The 23289-nt window shown below is 27.5% G+C and overlaps 1 protein-coding gene across 1 annotated transcript in view; it reads left to right on the top strand.

Moving 5' to 3' along the window:
* Positions 1 to 23289, top strand: part of LOC136083896 (TNF receptor-associated factor 5-like) — a 110718-nt gene that overhangs the window by 46518 nt on the left and 40911 nt on the right. The window contains exons 5-6 of the mRNA XM_065803814.1: positions 1130 to 1204; positions 1416 to 1493. Of these exons, the coding sequence (XP_065659886.1) occupies positions 1130 to 1204; positions 1416 to 1493 (153 nt within the window). The remainder of the gene's footprint in view (positions 1 to 1129; positions 1205 to 1415; positions 1494 to 23289) is intronic.

Raw genomic sequence — 23289 nt, 5'->3', positions numbered from 1 at the left:
TACTTTATATTTCAGTATGTATATACACATAATATAATATGTATGTATAAGTGTAAGTATAATTATACATGCGCATCATATAATTATGCGCATATATAATCATACTTACACTTATACATACATATATTCGATTTTGATGAGTCAACATTTGTATATATTTATATATCTAATGTTATTATTAAGAAGTAAATGCATCTAATTAATAACACATTATTCATGTTTGTTTTGCTTATGGCTTGATAATTTGCTGTATTAGAAAAAGAAAATATCATAGCAAATTACATTTCCATATTTAACTGAAACATTTAGATAAGAAAGAATTCTTATAAATTATACGAAATATATTTGTATATCTGCTCTTTCTTGATGAAAACACAACGTTGATCCACTGTACGTAACCCAACGTTATTACAATGTATATGGAGCAACGTTGATCCAATGTATATAATCCAACGTTAATCCATACACATTGGATTAACTTTGAGTTATAGACATTTGATCAATGTTGATTCCTTTACATTGGATCAACGTTGGGTTAAGATTGGAAAAGCAACCAACTTTTGCAATATTTTTACATTTGTTGGACCAATGTAATTTTCCTAACTATTTTTAATCACGTCGTTATTAAAGTTATCATTAATACAAATATTTTAAAACTAACATTGGATCAACGTTGTGTTTGCATCGGTAAAACAGCCATAGTTCGCAATGTGTTTTCATACATTGACCCAAGGTATGTGTGCTAGCTGGATTCCCAAAGAGTTCTTGATAAGTAGTGGGGTGGGGGTGGGGAGAGGGTTTGACAGGTCTGTTTTTTGCTAATTAAGGTCTAGAAAAAACATGTTGCTAACCAAGATGTTTAACAAAGAAAAATATTCTATTATTGGCTATTTTTGCCGACTCCAGTGTCCAAATTTGCCTACATATTTTTCAAAAAATTTTTTGTTGGGTCGGGGGGGGGGGAGAAGGGAGGGGGAAGTTAGACACCCTAGACACGTCTCCTCAGCATGGCCCCTATGATAATGATGGTAATAATGATGATAATGTCTATTAATAAATATGCTAAAAGAAATGTTAAATTGAATAAAACTAAAGTTAAAATTAAATTTTCTCGTAAATTTACATTTAGATTCATGAAGAAATTTGCGAGTGTTTACCTCTTTGTTGTGTAAATCAATGTGGTATGAAAATTTTGCGTAAAGAGGTTTGATTTAAAATCTTAATAGCTGTTTAATATAAAAAGTTTCCTTTTTTACCCAAGTAAACACTTGATACGTTAAAAACGTCTAAACAACGTTTATTTTACGTATTGACATCGTTAATACGTCTATAATACGTATTTTAAGTATCGTGTGTTTACGTGTTAAACATTAAACTCACTTCGGTAAAAACTTTATCTTTGAAACTTTTCATAGATGTCTTCCCATATTATTGATAGTTGCGCTAATACAGTTATTCCATGTCAATATTTGAATATTGGATGCAAATTTAAGGTAAGAAAATAAGTTTTGAAAAATAAAAAGTTTTTATAGTTGGAAAATCAAAATTGTACACATCTTGCTATAAATCATCAGTGTATAAAATTTGTTTTATATCATTTATATATATATATATATATATATATATATATATATATATATATATATATATATATATGTATATATATATATATATATATATATATATATATATATATATATATTGATCCCTATCTACAACATTTCTTAAAAAAAAAATCAGAGTAATCAATAAGTAAAAATTTTTATTGAAAATTTGTTGCTTTAAAACTATTTATATATCCATTGATTAAGTTTTCAGAATGTTTTTAGAATTATTTCAGAATGTTCTTAGAATGTTTTTTGAATAAATTTTAGAATATTTTAAGAATGTGTCAACTAAGTTTTATACATGCTTTGGTAAAAGGTTTTAGTTATACATTGATAAAATTTCTTTGGACATTATATACATGGACATGATCTATCACAAGGAAAATCAGTAACCACCATTTATAACTTCCACCATTTATAACTTTCATTTTGATTTAGTAAGTTTTATTAAGATTCCATAACTACAGACATTAAAATAAATAGAAATCATTATATTATTTTGTTACGCTAGCTATTTAGAAATTTAGCGTACACGGTTTTCTTTAGTATCGTTTTCTTATTTTAGCAATAAAAACACATTAAAAAATTCCGTCCCTTTTTTTTAGCTTGATGTCTTTTCTGGTGTTAAAAGATTTTACATTTCAGGACTAAAAAATTATATTACATTTTTTGATTGGTGATCAGGGTTGTTATCTGTCAAATATGTCTGAGACATATTTTCTGCCGACATAAAATATGTCCCACATATTTTCTATCGACATATTTTGACATAATTTTATGTCTGAATTATTTTCTGCTGACATAAAATATGTCAGACATATTTTCTGTCGACATATTTTGACATAATTTTATTTCTGAATTATTTTCTGCTGACATAAAATATGTCAGACATATTTTCTGTCGACATATTTTGACATAACTCTATGTCTGAATTATTTTCTGCTGACATAAAATATGTCAGACATATTTTCTGTCGACATATTTTGACATAATTTTATGTCTGAATTATTTTCTGCTGACATAAAATATGTCAGACATATTTTCTGTCGACGTATTTTGACATAATTTTATGTCTGAATTATTTTCTGCTGACATAAAATATGTCAGACATATTTTCTATGGACATATTTTGACATAATTTTATATCTGAATTATTTGCTGTTTGATATTCTTGAAGAAAAAATCAATCTAACAAATTTATTGCGCATTTCAACTTAATTTACAGAGTTAAGAGAAATTAGTTTAACAAATTTGTTGCTTTTTTGCAATCAATTATGCTTCATAAAACTTTTACTTTAAACCCTATAAGCAAACATCAGTTGTTTCATAAAGGTCTTTTTCTGCCCTTTTTAGCGATGTATCATTTGATAGTATTGACTAATATTGGCATTTATTGACTTATTTATTGATTACGATTTATTTATTGATTATGACTAATATTGACATTGATAGTATTGACTAATATTGACATTTGATAGTATTGACTAGTTTTGAGGCATCATTTGATAGTATTTGATAGTATTGATTAGTATTGGCGCTTTCCCTTATTAGAATGTAAAAACCATCTCAAGCTGAGTTTTTATTACTGAAAGTGGTTTTTATTAGTATGACAAAACTTAAAACTATTTCTTTGATTAAAATAATAATACAAAAAAAACTTTTTCAGTTATTTTTAATTACTAGTTGACCCTGAAAAAGATCTCGTTATGAAAAATTGAATTCAAAAGATTCTATGAAAAAAACGGTTCACAGAATTTCAAAAAATTCGTGCCAAATTAAATTCATTTAAGCTGAAGAATTTGAAATACTTCACAAAAGTTATATTCAACTCATTAAATTCATATTAAGAAGACTAACCGGTAATAATTTTTAACTAATTACGAATAATATACTTTTAGTTATAATAGTTATGATTTATTTAACAATAAAATAATTGACAATTGCATTATAACAGCATACTTAACTGCCATAAACTTGCATAAAATGTCTTGAGTGAAATATATATATGAATAATTATTTTTTTCGTTTTCCTTACGATTTAAAGTCAAAAATGGAGAATAATTTATTGAATGAATCAACTATTAGTTAAAAATAACTAAAAATGTTTTTTTTTAAATATTATTTTAATCAAGAGAATAATTTTAAGTTTAGTCATATTAATAAAAACCTTTTTCAGTAATAAAAACTCAGCTTGAGATGGTTTTTACATTCTAATAAGGTAAATCGCCAATACTAATCCATACTAATCAATACTATCAAATACTATCAAATATTATCAAATGATGCTTGAATACTAGTCGATACTCTCAAATGATACATCGTTAAAAATACATTGTCAATAGTATTGACAAAGTATTTTTAGCGATGTATCATTTGATAGTATTGACTCAATACTATCAAATGATCCATCGCTAAAAAGGGCAGAAAAAGACCTTTACGAAACAAAAGATATTTGCTTATAGGATTTAAAATGAAAGTTTTATGAAGAATAACACAGGTCAACAAAAACAAAATTTTTTTCTGGTGCCAAGAAAACAATTTGTTTTTTATGTTGGATTTCTTATTTTGATTTCAAATATGCAACTTATTTTTTACCATCACGTCAAGTTGTAAAGATATTTGGGTTCAAATCTTTAGAATTTGGGGAAAAGTCCCTAACATTGTCGAAAAAAAAGTTGTTCAAAAGTATGTCAACCTGAGTCTTAAAAGAAGCGTATTTTCATAGAGATTTTAAAGATGTTATTCGTTTGTAATAAAAATAAGTATTTTTTGTATTATTGCTGAAAAACATTTTGTTGACATTTTTGTAAGAGTTTTTTTCAAATAATTTTTTTGCCAAAAAATTTTATAGAGAAATTTTTATGTTTTCTAAAATCTCTATACTATCTTCTAAAATACGCTTTTTTTGAGACCCAAGTTGACATACTTTTAAACAACTTTTTTTTTGACAATATTAGGAACTTTACCCCAAATATTTAAGATCTGAACCCAAATATCTTTACAACTTGACGTGATGGTAAAAAATGAGTTGCATATTTGAAATCAAAATGTGAAATGCAATCCAAAAAACTAATTGTTTGCTCGGCACCAGAAAAAAAAATTTTTTTTGTTCCCCTTCAATTATAATTGATTGAAAAAAAGCAACAAATTTGTTAAACTATTTTTACTTAAATCAGTAAATCAAGTTGAAATGCGCAATAAATTTGTTAGGATGATTTTTTCTTCAAGAATATCAAACAGCAAATAATTCAGATATAAAATTATGTCAAAATATGTCCATAGAAAATATATTTTATGTCAGCAGAAAATAATTCAGACATAAAATTATGTCAAAATAAGTCGACAGAAAATATGTCTGACATATTTTACGTCAGCAGAAAATAATTCAGACATAAAATTATGTCAAAATATGTCAACAGAAAATATGTCTGACATATTTTATGTCAGCAGAAAATAATTCAGACATAAAATTATGTCAAAATATGTCGATAGAAAATATGTCTGACATATTTTATGTCAGCAGAAAATAATTCAGACATAAAATTATGTCAAAATATGTCAATCGAAAATATGTGGGACATATTTTATATCGGCAGAAAATATGTCTGAAAATATGTCGACAGATCTGCCAGACATATTATGTCGTAACAACTCTGTTGGTGATTTCTTATTTTGACAACTAATAACCTTAAGGTGGTACACCCCCATTCTAAAAAATTTCCTTAAAATAATCAATACAAAATTAAAACTACAATACAAAAGTTAAAACAAGTATGCTGATTTTTTTTTTAAATAAGAAATCTCAATTGCCCAACTTTTGCCTCACTTATTCCATACGAATTGCTAAAATATGGGTGTAATTTAAAACAAGATATCTCCAGTTCTATATATCTTTTAACTCTGAAATTTTCATACTATGTTCCTTAAAGGTACGAAGAGGTTATTAACCAAAACCATGCATTAAAGATGCATAGAACATTTTAAAAATAATTTTTTATATATTTAAGAAAATTTTTAACAAAAAAAGCAAGAAAAAAAGATTTTAAACATACTTATACATCATATTTATTTGTAGTTTTAGTTCATTACCTAAGTCAATTTATAACAAAATCATCCTAAAAATTTCAAGTCAGCATATGGTCCCAAACTGAAAATATTGCGTTTTAAAATTTAGGTATTTGGTAAAAATTACATTTTGAGAAAAACACAAAAAACAAAATAAAAGTTCGTTATATTAGGAAAAAAAGCACGAGCCCAATTAAAAACCTCCACTATTATATTGTGGGTCTTTTTCCAGTTCTTTTTTAATATCTATGTAACCTTTTTCGATGGCTCTAAGCTGTTTTCTCCTTATTTTACCTTTTAGCACTTGATTTGTGATTCATTTTTTTAATTCGGTTGCAGTCCAATTTACGAAGTCCTTCCTGCATAAATATACTTGGTTCGATACCTCCAGCACTAATTACTTTTTCAACTGCTGTGCTTCCATCATTAAATGCTATAATAGCTGAGTTAATACTAATCTTAAGAACTTTTTTCCCAATAAAAAAATCTTTAGGACATCTCTTCCATAATAAGACATTCAGACTTTCAATGTTATTTTGAGTTTGTCTGTGCAAACATTTTGATAATAATGTTTCATTTGTCAAATCTGTATATATAGGCATAAGTACTGCTTTAATTGCTAATGATAAGCTTAATTTAGTTTTGTATGTTGTTTCACCTGTTACTTTATTACTCTGCCAAAAACACCAAGTAGTTCTAGTTCGTGGGCAAAATTTTTGTCTCTCTGACTCTTCACTTATGTCACTGTTATGAAATAAAACAGCCCAAGCACCTATTTTCATTGCATATAGGTTATTCACATTTTGACGGATAGCCATACCAAAATAACTTTGAAGCGTATTTATGGCTTTATCTGTCAGTCGACCTTTCCCATCTATTTTTTTTCCATCTGAAAGAAACTGACCTTTAAGTGTCACTCTAAGGTTACGCGCACGATTTCTAAGTCTCTTTTGGTAATGTCCAACACAATGAAGTCTGTTTATTTCAAAACCTGGATATGGATTACTTGCAACAACATCATAATATGCTGAGCTGTCACCGTCTCCAATATATCCTTCATATCTCAAACCATGCTTTTCAATTGACCGTTGAAAAGTTGAAACAGCACCAGAACCTTCCATGGATCCTGATGCTTTATTGTGATTAGCTTCACAAACATGATTTATTTTTCTAGTTTTGATAACCTGGCGTTTTTTTTTCCTTCCTTTTTTGATAACCTGGACTTTTTTTTGTTCCAATAACTACAAGCTTTGCTGAACTTAGTTAACAAAATTGAATCAAGACATTTTCTATTCTCTCTTGATATTGCAGTGAAAATACCATTAAAAGATTGATGGCCTCTCTTTTGCCAGGTACCATCAACAGAAACCTGGCAAGCAGAAACATCATTAACATTGCTTGACTTAGAAATAATATTTTTGGTTTCATTGGCTGCGCTTGACATACTTGCAGAAGCAACTTCATTATAAATATTTAACAAATTGTTATTTATTGCACTATAGTTTTTAAAATTCATAGGAAATGGCATGTTCATTACTGCAGCAAATTTGCATATAGATTGATAACCTTTACCAATTTCATGAAAAGCAGTAACGACTTGAGAATTAACTGATGCAGTAGGAACACCTGGAGTACTTTTAGATTTCTTAGTAGAAAACTGAGACGTGTGCCATCTTTTGCTAAATTAGCAACAAAGGCACTGTAAAGTTAAATAAAAACAAAAACCTTTCTTGCTTTTTAAATCATTTTCTAAACAAACTTCATTTCCACATTCGGGGCATTTAAACTCACTAACCATTAGTTTTAAAATATTAAAGTTTATAATGATGTTGTAATTTTTTTGACTTCCAGATATTTCAGTGTTTACTATTTTTCTGAAGCTTGCTGATAAACTTGGATCAGAAATTGATGTATCAAGCTGAATAAACTTTGAAGATTTTAGATGTTGATTACAAGAAAACTTTCTTTTTTTAGTTCGAGCAATAGGACGTCCCATATTTTATTTAGCTATTTATTTATAAGAACATTAACAAATTAAAACAGCATGCAAGCACAATACATTTGATGCATGTTCGCATTAGTAGTTCAAGTTATAGCTTTTAAAATAAACATGAAGCACAAAATAAACAAGCTGCTGTAAAAAAGAGTTATAGAAGTTTAAAAGCTTGAGCAAGTTTACATTTTTTGTTTTAAAATGCGTTGCTATGGCGTTGCTACGGACTTCTCAATTTACTATGGCCACAAAACACATAATTGTACACACTACCTTATTTATTTATTAAAAAAAAAATTTTTTATATTGTTCTATGAAAAATTTTGAATTTTAAAAACCAATTTTCAAAACATTGATTTTTTCTAAAAAATTTCAAAATTAATGGGGATGTACCATCTTAATCACAGAAAAAACTTTAGTAGAAGCTTAGTTTTAATTCATCAACAAAAAAATGTCTCAGTAGCAAGGCGTTTTTTAATACTTTTGGATTAGACAATATTTTATCGGCAATAATTCATACAGCTCCCCACTATTTGCCACTGTTTGTTCTCGTGGTTTTAACTTCCGAGCAAATACTTTCACCAAAGGCTACACTTTTTCAGAAACTGGTGTAATATAACTCCTCTATAAGTGTTCTTTAATAGCACTTAACATCATGCTTCTTTTCTGCTGAAATTATTTACCACGTTGGCCGTTAAAGGAAAGACATGTTAAATGATTATTATCATTTTTCGAACTCTCAATTTTAAGCTCTTCCATGATTCAATACCTCTCCCTAGCAAATTTTTTATTATCAATCACTAAAAATGTATTTAATTTAGAGTTTTGCATAACGTAAGCTAATTTTGTGAATTAACTTACGTTAAGCAAAACCTTGGCTTAAAGCGAGACTCCAAATCTTTGGGTTATTGAGGTCTTTGTGAGTTTATTTCGCATTTGCAAATGAATGATACATATGCAAAGTCATATGTATACATATGTAGTCATATGCAATATATATGTAATACATTTATATTGCATACGTATATATATGTAATACATGCATTACGTATATACATTGCAATGTATATACAAAACATTGCAATACGTATATATATATGTAATACATGTATACATTACGTATATACATTGCAACAATACGATACGTATATACATTTCAACGTATATACAATACATTGCAATACGTATATGTATGTAATACATGTTCAAAGTCATATGTATATATATTTAGTCACGAGGTTTAAATTTCTCATCCTCAATAATTGTTTCATAATATTTTAAAAACTTTGATGTTGATGAAGACACCATCAGGCTGCAATGAGCTAAACGCATTAGATTTACAACTAATAAAAGAATTATTTTGTATTTTTTCAGCACGTACTTAGAGACTTATGATTTTTTCCAAATCGAGAGATCCATTGCACGTTAGGCGATTGTTTTCTAATCAAAGAAATGTATGTTTCTTAATAGAAACCTTGTTTTCTTGGTGCAATTACTGTCTGCAAAAATACAGCACTTGCAAGCTGCAATATAAAAAAATAGAGTAATTCTTTAAACTTCTCGAAACATGTTTTAGTTGCCATGTTTTTTTTAACTATACAATTTGAAGAGTTTATTTTTAAAACGCGGTATGCGCCATTTTCAAAAAAATGAAGAAGTTGTGCAATTTATTTTTACTTTATAAGGATTCAACAAACTTTGTGTCCAATTATTTGCTGAGCGTTTTATTCTCAAAACACGCTTGAGAATTTTTAATTTATTTAAAGTGCGGTATTTAATTGTGACCAATCCATTGCACATGTATATTACTTTTGCGCAATCGCAAACTCACGTAAATGAAATAGCGGATTGCGATGGACTTGAACAATGCCTTATTTAATATCCTAATTTACATTGAAAAAAAATACAATGCTTGAAACGAGAAATAGGGGAAGTATTTCTTTACTTTTAGCGTTTGTTCATACTTTCATACATTTTTGATTAATTGAACTGATTATAGAATGGGGATATAAAATATATTAAAAAGACATCTTATATTAATTAGTTTAAACATATCTTTTGTCTGTTTCTTTTATGAAAATCATTCAGTAATAATAATACTTTTTATTTGTTTGTTTGCAGTGTTTTATTTTTAAAATTAATTTCATCTAAAAGTTTAACGATAAAATTTATTTTATATTAATTGTCATTCATTCCCTAAATGGCTTGAAAATTGAGGCGGAAATAAAAAAATGTTGGCCTATGAAGATAAGGGAGATGTTGTAAAAAATTTGATGCATTTTTCAATCCATCAATTCTTAGTCTATTTTGCAGATTTTACAACCTGATATTTACGGAGCAGTGGCGTTGCTATGGTTCGTGTAACCCATTGCGGTAAATTTTTGGTGTCACCCTTCAAGACTTTAACTAACAGGGCCAACTACAAGGAATAATCTTTTAACCTTGACTAAATATTTTTGTGTAAAATGAAGAAACAGCAGAGTTATTATTAAAGAATATCTAAAATTCAAAAGCTAAAATACATTGGTTAGGCCAAACGCCAAAATAAATTAACACAATCATGAGCAGTTCTTTCATGATTATATTTCATTCATTATGGTGCTACCCGTCTGTGTCAGGTTGTGATGGTGTTAACCAGTGCGGCTTGCACCTTTACTCCCCTGTAGCGACACCACTGCTACAGAAACATTTTAAGACGAAATGGGAATGTTTTTGCTAATGGCTAGGATTATTCAGCTTTGGACTTTGAAGCAGAAAAAAGTTTATGAAAACAATAAAAACGTTTCACAAAAGTTAGACCAAAAAAGTGATCAAGTTCAACTATCAGGAAATAGTACTCTGTTGCTGTCACACTAAGCTAACCTCGTATTGCCTACTTAAAAAGGTGAAGAATTTGGATACTTTTAAATTAAGTGTCTTATTATTAAACTATGTAAAAAATATTTAAAAATATACATTTCTTGTCTGCTAAATACTATCGGTGCAGGTAACGCAATACGCAAACTTTATGAGACACTTCTACAAAATTCAAGAGTTGATAGCCCACTGTCTTGTAAAGACAATTGAAGTAAAAATGTTAAATTTGAACTTTAAAATTGAATGCAAAACAAAAAAAATCTAATGGCTTATTGTTTCATATTTAACTCACCGAAATAAATTTAAATTCACAATTGTGAATTTTGAAACATAGTAGTTTACTTTGCTTTAGCAGAAAATTGTTTTATTTACATTATCATAAAAATATAATTAACAAAACATAAAATATAAAGGGTTATGCAATATGTTGAATAATGTTATTTAATAACAGATATTGAGGTCTTTTAAAGTTTATAAACTTTCCAAAATACCTTTATATATTGGATTTTCCTCATTTTGCAAATAAGCTGTAATTGGATATGCAGTATTTTGAAGTAAAAGCTCATTTATAAACAAAAACTATTTATGTTTTTATATACCTGTATTTTAGCTTTTAACATTATCTAATCTACTTTATGCAAATAATATAATAATTTATGCATATATATAAGCACCAGTGTTAGCTTCATTTTTGAGACCGTAACGAAACGTAACGTAGTCAGACTTCATCTTCCCAAAAACCAAAATTGAACGTAACGAAATAATAATTCAACGAAGATGAACAAAGTTGAACGAAGTTGAACAAAGTTGAGCAGGATAACTTAAAGTATTGAAAACTTCATCACCAATTTGCAATTAGTAAATATATATGAATGTTGCCTCAAGTAATAGTTTCAACCTAAGATTAGCAATGGTATTAGGTCAATTTAAGATGTAAATTAATTACCTTGATGCATGAAAAACTAGGATATCAAATGTACTAAATCAAAACTGAAAAAAGATAATCAGGACTTAATACTGGCTATTGCCACATTATGGGACCTACATTTTATTTATTTTGACTAAATTTTAGTAAAAAACAAAAAGTTTAGTACTACTATTGTAGAGTTATTTCCAATCGTGTAAGCTATTTAATAAACAAAATTGAAATAAAAATTTGACAAAGATAGTAATTCTTTATTAGTATGCTATCTTTTATTTCCCATACATTAAGTAATTTATTAAATCTTGATAAATCTTCACAAATTACACAATATTTTTGAAAACTTTGCCAAGTCTAATTTTAGTTCAAAAAGTACAGGCTTGAGACCACATTTTTGCAGGCTTAGAGTTCGACTTTCTAAAATCAAAATTTAGGCTCGACTTTCTAAAATCACACTAAACTCTGGCTTTAACATCTTCTTAAATTTAATTTTGGTTTTTTATACTAGCAATACAAATCAGTGGTTTTTATAAGTTAATTAGGTTGTTCAAAAATGTATTTGGTTCAACTACGTTCAACTTTGTTCAACTACGTTTAACTAAGATGATTAATACAAAAATACCGTAAATAAACGTAACGTAATTGAAACAAAACTACGTTACGTTAATTTACGTTCAACTACGTTCAACTTCGTTGACCGTAGTTAAACGTAGTTGAACGAACATAACACTGATGCTTACATATATATATATATATATATATATATATATATATATATATATATATATATATATATATATATATATATATGTATGTATATATATATATATATATATATATATATATATATATATATATATATATATATATCAACTTTAAGTTTCACCATTGCTGGATAATCAGCAAGAGTCACTAAATCTCAAAAAAAATTCAATTTATAGAAAAAAATATTTTACAGGAAGCTATAAATTAATATAACTAAAAATAAAAATTTAGTTGTTTTTTTAATTACTATATTTTTTTGGTTAATGGGAAATTACAGAAAGTAATTATTAAATAAATTTCATGGAATGGAGATAATTTATTTTGGTCATTTGTTTTTATAATTTTTTAAGAGGTATTTATTTTCGTGTCTACATTTAGAAATTAATTCAGATTTATTTTTTAATAAATTTTCCTGATTTAAATCAGTAATTAATTCAAGTTTTTCTTGCAAACATGGCATACATTTTTTGAAAATGTTATTTATAGGTAGGGGCAGATTTTATAATAGACCATTGTAAATTAAAATTTTTATGTTTTTCGTTTAAAACCCAATTATATTCCATTAATTACAAAAATAATCCCAAAAATTACTAATGAATGATAATAAAGCAATCAAAAGTTATACATTTCCTTAGAGTTTTGAGATTTCCTTTTAAAATTTTCGCCAATGGTGAAAATCTTAAAAGGAAAAATCATTCCAATACCTTATGCACCAAAGTTTAAAAAATATTGAAGTATTGTATAAAGTAAGACATTTTCTAAATGGAAGTTTATTAATTCAACTTTTTTTACTCGCTTATTTAATGTAATGCAAAATATGCAATGAGGTAGTACTAAAAAAAAAATTAGATCCTCTTTATCGGCAACAGAAGCGTTCAGCACGATTAATAAACTTTAAAGACCGTTAAACTCATGCCGTACCTCTTTTATTGGAAATGAATTTTCTTAATATATATATCAATAAAATCTTTTTAACGTTTTTTTGCATTAAGTACAATGTAAAATATACTTTTTTTCTATATCCTTTCCAAATGTATTTGCAAGGAAACCAATTAACAAATATGACCTAATTATTTACAATCTTGTTCATAAACATTATTTGCAAATAAATTGTGGAAGATCTTTTACATCACAAAGCTTTTTTTTGGAACCTAATAGTTTTAAAAAAATTTGATTTCTCTCAAAGTTGGACTTTTCTTTTATTTAAAAATAAATTTTAAAAAGTTATTTTCTTAATTCATAATATATTCGAGTGCTTTTGAGCTTGATCCTTATTTTGATCCGTATTGTTTGATTCCTTAATGTCATATTAGAATTATTAGGTTGTTTATATAATATCTAGGGGTATCCCGTATAAACTATATAACCGGATATCCGACCGGATTGTATGATTATTCGGTATCCGTTTTTCAGCCCGATAATAACTTTATCCGGTTTTTTATTTACCGGATATATCATGTTAATATCATTTGAAAATTGAATAAAACCTTGAAATGTTATATTTTTAAATAATATGGTGGTAATGTTTTAAATAATATGGTGGTAATTTTAATATTGTTATTATTAAGGGAAAGTGAAACACAACGAAATCCAACGGTGAGATGAGCCCCCACCAAATCTCTTACTTAGAAATTAATTATTACAAATTTGGATTTAGAATATTGTTCAGCTGGCCATAAATAATTAAGTAAATTGTCCAAAAAATAGTTTTTTTATTGTTAATTTTCGGAAAAAGGTATATTTAAAAGCAATACTTTTAAAAATTTATTGAGCAAACTTTTTTTTAGTTTGACTATAATCAAAATTATTGTCAATTTTTCGCTATTCAGAATGTCAATTTTTAATATGATTAAAACATACATAGATTAAATTTCCTCAAAATTATATTCTAATTTTTGGTTGGTTACAGCAAGTTAATACTATCTTTTTATAAAATGGGGCCTGTTTTAGATCACTTTCCTATTTCTAGTAAAATAATACTAAAAGTATATTTGCGCATTAAATACATCAGCTAATCACTTATTTATATTTCATTTACCTCAACGTAGAGAAACTTACATATTTAGCCTTGATTGCTTTTGAAAAAATACAGAGGATGCAGGTGGTGCTAATAAATTAGAGAAACTATTATATTTAGCCTCGATTACTTTTTCTTATAAATAATGAAATCTTCCGAAAAAACAGAGGATGCAGGTGGTGCTAGTAAATTAAGTGCTTACTCTTTTAGCAATGGAAACTTCTCTTCATGTTTCCAATAATTTAAAACTTTAGTTGTTTTTTTTTTCTATAATTGAGTGATTAAAAAAAATATCATCTCCATGAGCAGGTTTTTTAAAAGGAGACCTGATCAGATTTTAATACATTTTGAACTTCTTTGTGCAGCTGAAGAAGATTAATTTTTTTTCCTCTTTATACAAATAACAATTAAATTTATTTTTGCGTGATTATGCAGCGGAGTTGCGAAAAATGACTTCTGACAAGATTTATTACATCCCCTGCTTATCTAATTTCCACATGGAACGCATATTGCTCTGAAATCACAGCTATCATTAATTTTGAAAAGTTTTCAAACAAAATATGTCATTATAAATTATATAATTTAGGATAAGAATTACTATTTTCGAATATCCGGCCAGATAATTTTTAAACATCCGGGTATTCGACATGCGGTCAGATAATGAAAAAATGTTGTCCGAGACACCCCTAATAACATTTGTACGAAAAGTGTTTTATATTTGAAATTTAAGTTTTTAAATATTGCTTTTTAACGGTATTCTTTTGTCAACGGTATTTTTGTAAACGGTACGCTGTTCTATTATTTAAGTACTTGGGTATTTTTACAAAACCTTTTTTATGCATAAGTTTAGCGCAAGTTAAGCGTAAGTTCTAAATTAACTAACTTCGTATTCACAAAATTTGCGCAGCAGCCTAATACAAAATTTAGGATTTATTTTTTGTAAGTTTAATTCTCAAATTATGGTATTTACAAAACATGTTCAGAAAATGCTCAACCTGATTTGAGCAAGAAAAGTTACGTTTAGTAGAAGCTACCATAACCTTGGCGTAACTTTAAAATATTTGCGCAGCTCATTAATACTGACTTTTTTGTTTAGATTTGTGATAAAAATTTTTATAACTTGTGATAAACATGGTGTATATGTTTCTATAAGTTGTTGTTTGGTTAAACGACTATACTACTTTTTGTTAAAGTTCAAATAAAAGTAGTTTTTTAATTTAAAATTACTTCCTTAAAGGAAGTAGTTATAAATTAAGTTGGTAAAGCAAAAGCAATCCATTTGCACATTTTTTGTATTCATTTATTTAACGATAAAATTGAAAAAATTACCAACTTATTGATTATTTTACAAAATTAAGATCGGCGCCACTCGCACAGTTAAAATCTAGTCATTGGAGTTATACCTTAACAAAATAAACAAATAAAGCTAAAATTAGTAATATAGATAGCGACTAAAAGAAAATAAAGCAAAACGAAAAGAAGAACAATAACATTTAAAAAAGCAATACAAATATAACACAATAGGAAAAAAATGAATTAAGTGACAAAAGAGATAAAATTAGGTGAATAAATGAGATAACACAACGTTTGACGATCAGAATGATGACTCAGTATAGGATTCGTGAGGCATCAATGCACAAACTAAAATAGAATATTATATATTTATTTATTTGAACAGTAAAAATTATATTGTAAAATGTGTGTATATATTTATATATATATATATATATATATATATATATATATATATATATATATATATATATATATATATATATATATATATATATATATATATAAATATATATATATATATATATATATATATATATATATATATATATATATATATATATATATATATATATATATATATATATATATATATATATATATATATATATATATATATACATATGTATGTATGTATGTATATATATATACATTTAAATATATATATATATATATATATATATAGATATTTATATAAATATATATATATATACATACATATATATATATACATATATGTATATATATACATACATATATATATGTATATATATATATATATATATATATATATATATATATATATATATATATATATATATATATATATATACATATATATATATATGTATATAGATATGTATGTACATATATACATAAACGCACCTTTTATTAACTTGTACAGTTTGGTTTGGCGACAGGATTTCTTGCCCTTTCCACTTTCCATATATTGAATTTGCCCATGAGTGAATTTGTCATATAACTAAAAATAATATATTATAATAATCTAATGATATTTATAAAGTTATAATTAAATATCGGAATAATTAAATAAAGTTATAAGTAATTAATTACAACTTATAAATAAATATTTAATTATAACTTAAATTATAATTAAACGTTTATTTAACTAAGTTAACAAATTTACAAGCTGTTTCCTGTGCAGAAACTATACACAAACAGCACACAAATTATACTTAGTGTAAATACACAAACTATACTTAGTCAGCACACAAACTATACTAACTCAGCACACAAGCTATACTTAGTGTAAACTTAAAATACACCAAGTTCTACAATTCATGTTTAAAATAAAACATTGGCTTTCTCTTATTGTATTTCAGTCTTACTTGAAAATTTAGTAGGATACTTGTGCAAGTGAAATCTCGCACAAGTGTCCTATTAAATTATCAATTAACAACTTTATTGTACTAAAAACTAATTTAGAACTAAGTTCTTACCAAATCCAATACCGTGGACCTTTTTTATGGAAACACTTTTCAAAATTTATTACAAAAAAAAAAATAATATTAAAAACATCTCTTTGGAACAATTCAAGAAAGAATCTAAGAGTCTCATACTACAAATTGATTTTAATTTAAAAAATCTCTTTTAAAATAAGTACATAATACAAATCATCTAAAAAAACAGTTATTGACGCTACTTCTCTTTTGTTGCAGTTTTATTTTTATTTAATTTTTTTTTGTTTAAAAACTTTAATACTTTTATGTTGTTGTTACTCTTTGATATATTGCGTTACATATTCCAACACTAATATTTATATTATATTAAAGTTTATATTGTAACTAACGTGAGTAAAATTCTTATTTTGTACTTAGCTACTCTTCTTTTTTGTATATAAACTGACGATTTTTTCAATGTAAATGGGGCTCGATGATAAGACAGTTTATGCCTTCTGCTTGCTCCAGCTCTTTTATTTATTAACACGATTTATTTCATTTAATATACGGAAAATAACATAACTATCATAAAAAGCAACAATAATAAAAATAATAAGCAAAAGACCACAAAGAAAATACTCGTTAGCATAAATAATATAGAAATGTTTAAAAAGTTTTTTATTTTCGAATTTATCGCGAACATTTTTATTCTTTTATCTTTGCGTTTAGTTCTTCTGTTTATTTGATGTTTTTATTCGATTTTTATTTTTATTTTCATTGTTTTTCACTTAATTTTTTTTATTATTCAAAATTTCTATTTTAATCAATTTTTATTTATTTTTATTTTGCTTTTTTCTCTGTTTTACCTTTTCACCGTTAAGGTAGTACCGCAGGAAAAAAAGCCAGATTTTTGGAGAAAAAATCAAAAATTATTTTTAATGTTATTGGTGCAAAATTTAAAGCTCCTTAAAATTATATAGGTTTCAGGTGTTTTTATGTCCTAAAATAGTGTTTTTAAGATTTTATTACAAAGCAGTATGCCGATTTAGTCCATAGAAACACCTTAGCAACGGTTATTACTCCATATATCTTGCTTTTTATAGCTAAAAATGGATAGGAATTTAACTGAATTGAATGTCACATAATATACTTTGCATTTCCGATCTAGAAACGATTACTTGCAACAACAAACTTATGTTAAAACCTCTACAATGGAGCTTAAAAAACTGTCTACTAGGTAATAAAAACTGTGTACTGGTTTTAACTCAAATAAAGAGTTTTACTTAATGTTCTTTTCTGTTAATACTTTATAGTGTTATAATTTTACTGTACAACTAAAAGTAAATTAGGTATGAGTACACAAATATCTAGCAAGCAAAATTTTATTAGACATCACAAAAAAAAGTGAAATGGCACTTTATTAAAAGTGAAAACTTTATTAAAGAAAGTGAAAACTTTATTAAAGTGAAAACTTTATTAAAGAAAAATATTAAAGAAAAGTGAATACTTTATTAAAGAAAGTGAAATGGCATTTTATTAGGCATCACAAAGGAAAGTGATATTTCAAGGAAATGTACCACAAAAACTAAAATAAAGAACCGACTTAGTAAACCTAAATGTTCCAGAAGCAGGAAATTCAATTCAATATAAATATTAATGAAAGTTTTTTGGATAGGACTTGTGGTAATGATTATTATTTTTTATTCAACTTTAATATTTTAAAAGAGTTTAAATCATCTACAGCAATATGTTTGAATCAAACATTCTTAGTGTTATAAGTTTTCGAGTTTTCAAAACAAAGTTAGCAATTCTTATGAAAGTGCAGCATTTGACAGTATAAAAAAAGCGTCTGATGAGAAACTAAATGGGGTATCAGGAAAACCAACGCATAAGCGAGTAACAATTGATGGTACTTGGCAAAAGCGCGGGCAGAGCTCTCTTAATGGAGTTGTCACAGCAGTAATAGATGATAAATGTGTTGACGTGCAAATCTTTTCCAAACATTGTAAAAGTTGTCAAGTTTAAGAAAAGAGGAAAGAAATTTCTGCATATGAAACATGGTTTGGAAATCATCAATGTCACATAAATCATCGAAATTCATCAGGATCTATGGAGCCTGCCGGTGTTGTTGAGATCTTTCGTAGATCAATAAGTGAATGCAATTTAATATACCACGAATACTTGGGTGATGGAGAAACAAATTCCTTCAAAAATGTTGTTCTTGACAATCCCTATAAAGATTTTAACATAGTGCCAATCAAAATTGAATGTGTAGGGTATGTACAAAAACGTTAAGGTAATAGGTTACGTAACATAGTGAAATCATGCAAGGATACTAAACGCCTCTGGCTGGAAAGGGCAGACTAACTGATAAAAAAAATTAATACCATGCAAAACTGTTATGACATGGCTATGAGGAAAAATAAAGGAGCACTTTATGCTATGAAAAAGGCTTTATTTTCCATACTTTTCCATTTTACGGATTTTGAAGACCCAAGTTACCGCCATCAGTTTTGTCCAAGAACACCAGATACTTGGTGTAAATGGTATATAGATCAAATTAATAAGACTAATAAGTATAAACCTACTGCTAGTATGCCTATGTGGATCCATCAAATTTTCTTTCAATTTTTAGAAAGTTACAATCTGATCAACTTCTTTAAAAATATTTACATCGAAAAACTCAGAACGCAAATGAGTCTCTAAATTCAGTTATTTGGACAAAGATCCCCAAAAATGTTTTTGTTAGCAGACAAAGACGGGAAATGGGAGTTTATACTGCTGTTTTACAATTTAATGATGGTTATACTGGTATTACTAATGCTTTCAAAGCATTTGGCTTACTTGGAAAGTTTACCTTGAAAAAATCAGTTAAACAAGATGTTAGTCGTGTTAGAAGAATGTTGCGGAAAGATTTGATTGAAATAAAAAATCAACGAAAGAGACTTAGAGGAATACATAAAGGAATTTTAGACAAAGAAGAACAAATGAATTCATATATACCTGGTGAGTTAATCTAATATTATTAAGTGTTTTTTATTTTTTTAACTTAGTTTTGTCTTCGCCTTCAATTTTCTAGAGTTATGATTTTTGTGAAAACTCTTAATTTCAAAACATGATATCTCATTTAATAATATTGCTTCAGAGTTTAAATTCTCACCAATGATTCATTAATGTTTTCTACTTTTTCCTATAGAAAGAACTTAAAAATAAAAAGCACCAAATTTTTCGAAATATTTATAAAAAACTCATTAAAATCTGAAGTAACTTTTTAGGCAAAATATTAAACTGTTAAATGGAGCAAATCTATCATCAGAACAAGTGTGCAAAGTTACAACTTCATTTGAAAACTATAACTTGAGAAATATGGTTTCAAAATTTCGCTTTTTAGCCCATATTTTAGGGTAAATTTCCGCTATTATGAATAGTTACCTAATATATCAATTTTTTTTATTTGGAAAAAACAAAATTATATAATAAATCATAATGAAAATGATTTTTATCTTAGAATCTAGAATTTAGTTTTTTTCCTGCGGTACCACCTTAAAAGAATGCTTCCTCCATTTGCGATGTCATTGCAAAGTGACTTAATATTGGGAATAATAGTGGGAACATTATAATAATGTTTCTTTGTGTGTGCCTACAAATAAATAAGCTGTAAAGGGGTCATCCATAAATGATGTCAGTAAATTTAGGGGGAGGGGGAAGGAGTGCTGGAAAGTTTGACACTAATTGACAATGGGGTGGGGAGTGTTGAGGCCAAAATGATGTCAATTTAACTTATTGTTTTAATGAGCAGATTTTCACGGTTTAACATCTACTAAATGGTATAGAAATGATGATTTGTTTGTGGGGAAATTAATATTAAATGCGGGGAATTTGATATTATATTTTATTAACTTTTTTATAATATAATATTATAAATTAATATAACAAGTTTCCCTGAGACATTAAATAAATAACAACTATTAACGTAAAGTAAAAATTACTATCGTTTTATTAATATATTTGACTGCAAATCAAATAATCTTAGAAATATTAACTCATTGTATATAAAATTCACAATCGTTATTCGGTCCTTAGCGGATTATAAAATGTCGTTCAAAGTAAAGTCATAATAGTAAACTCATAAATTTGTCATTTTTTGAAATCAAATTGTCGTTATTTCAAATACAAAACTCTAATTGCTCTCTAGTTAATTGTAAAACGTGATGCAATGCAAACACATAGTCTATTGAAAATTCGAAACGCTAATTTCTCCCAAGCAGGTTAAAAAAAACTTTTTTAAAAAGTTTGCGCTAACGATAAGCAAAATCATTATTCTGATTGAGATGTAAACAATACTAATAAATCAATATTCAAATATGGATAAATCCGCATTACTTAACTTATTGATGGTCTCGTATGGAAATGCTCATCTTGATAAAAAAGACTAATATCTAGAAAGAAATATCAAAGAAAAACTAAAAATCAGAAAGAAGCCTGGTCGACCGTCATTAGAAGTAGATCAACCTCTTCTTTTGAAGGCGATTATGGATATTGCTCTCCATGGTTCGTACGCTGATGAAAGACTTCGGTCAGAGGTTCTTCGGGTAATGATAGCTTAGCTTTGTTTGTTAATAATTGTTAGAGTTTTACTCTTAATTAGTACTTGCACTATTGTAAATATCCTTGAAATGTTAATAACTAATTTCAAGATTTGATTTGAATATAATTTACGAAATAAATCCCGTTTTCTGTAAAAATTATATATTAATTTTATCCAAATATATTTCTTTATTATTTAGAGCATTAAAACTCTCTGCGAATTGACATTCGAGATAAACAAAATTGGATTTGCAATCAGCAAGAGCGCCCTCTATACTTGTCTACTTCCGAGAAGGTAGGGAGCATTAGAAGGCAAAAGACACGTCAAAACAGTCTTTCTTAGATTGATCAGTCCTCAGAATGAATCTCACTTAAAACATGTTGACGGACTCTTTCGCAGTTCAACTATAAAATATGTGGAAGAAGTTTGTTCTACTTTAGGGTGATATGAAGTGCGTTTCATTAGCCACGACGACAAGGCTAGAGTGCCAATTGGAGTCATAGCAGCCAAAAAACAGGCGCCGTTGTTGATGCATTTGGAGTACCAGGTAATTCTCCTGGACCACGACTGGGTCGTGGCTGTTAAACACAAGTTTATACCATCTGTATACGCTGGAATTACAATAAAAAAAGATGGTCTCGGAAAAACAGATGTTGTTACTTATTTTGGATCTACCTGCATTGCTTTTCGATCAGGAAAACACGCATCCTCGACCGCCTTTGCTCATGGATTAGACTTTCAGCGGCTCTTGGATATCAAAGAATTCGACTCTATCACCAAAAATCCTCAAACTAATATGGTTAAGCCTATTATTGTGTTTAGCGTCAATGGAGGACCCAAAGAATATCCCAGATACCAGAAAGTAATTGAAGTTGGGATTTACCATTTCTTGAAGAATAACCCTGACGCTCATTTCAACATGACGAACGCTCCAGGCGGCAGCGCATTCAACAGAGCTGAGCAACGAGTGGCACCTCTAAATAAAGAATTATCTGGGGTGATTCTTCCGCACAAACATTACGGAGCTCATTTTGATTCTCAAGGTAATTACATTGACAAAAGTTAATTTGTAATTTGTAAAAGTTAATAATAATAAAATTTTTAATCTATAATAACCAGGCAGGGCAATAGATAAAAATTTAGAAAAACTGAACTTTGGTTTTGCTGGACAGGCTTTGGCTGATGTTTGGTCTGATCTATCTACAAATTGAAGGTTATTTGATCATTGCAGAGTATATTGATCCAGACAAATAAGAGCTAGAGTCAAGGATTCTTCTATTACAAGATCAACGTTGAATTGCCGATCATCTTCGTAAAAGTCAAAATTTTACTCAAATTAAAAAATGTGAAAATCGTTCTTGTTGTCGAACTATTAGATGCTCTTACTTTACTCTAATTAGAGCAAGATTTCTTCCGCCACCTGTCCCTGTACACCAAACGAGTGACGGGCTTATAGCAGTAGATTTCTCAGAAGGAGCAAAAGAATTGTTTCCATCATCCGTCTTTATGTTCATTGCATCAAACATTAAAAGTATTTTTCCTCGTACTGCCAAAGGATTTACCAATTTTGTCGTATGATGCGTTTTGTCCATCAATTCAGTCTAGCCTAGCTGATAGAATCTGTAAAAAGTGCAATATCTACTTTGCCTCTCAAGCCAAGTTAAAAAAGCACGCTTCTATCCATTCTTCTGCTATAAAAATCCCTCTAATCAAAAGGGTCTAACCTGTTCGTATCGCTGCCAAGAGTCAGACAGAATTTTTAGCAGTCATCGCCTTGCAGAAG

This window comes from Hydra vulgaris, chromosome 08 (assembly GCF_038396675.1).
Source record: "Hydra vulgaris chromosome 08, alternate assembly HydraT2T_AEP".
NCBI classification, from domain to species: Eukaryota; Metazoa; Cnidaria; class Hydrozoa; order Anthoathecata; family Hydridae; genus Hydra; species Hydra vulgaris.
The sequence above is the reverse complement of the archived record's forward strand: the minus strand, read 5'-3'. Positions and strand labels throughout refer to the sequence as shown.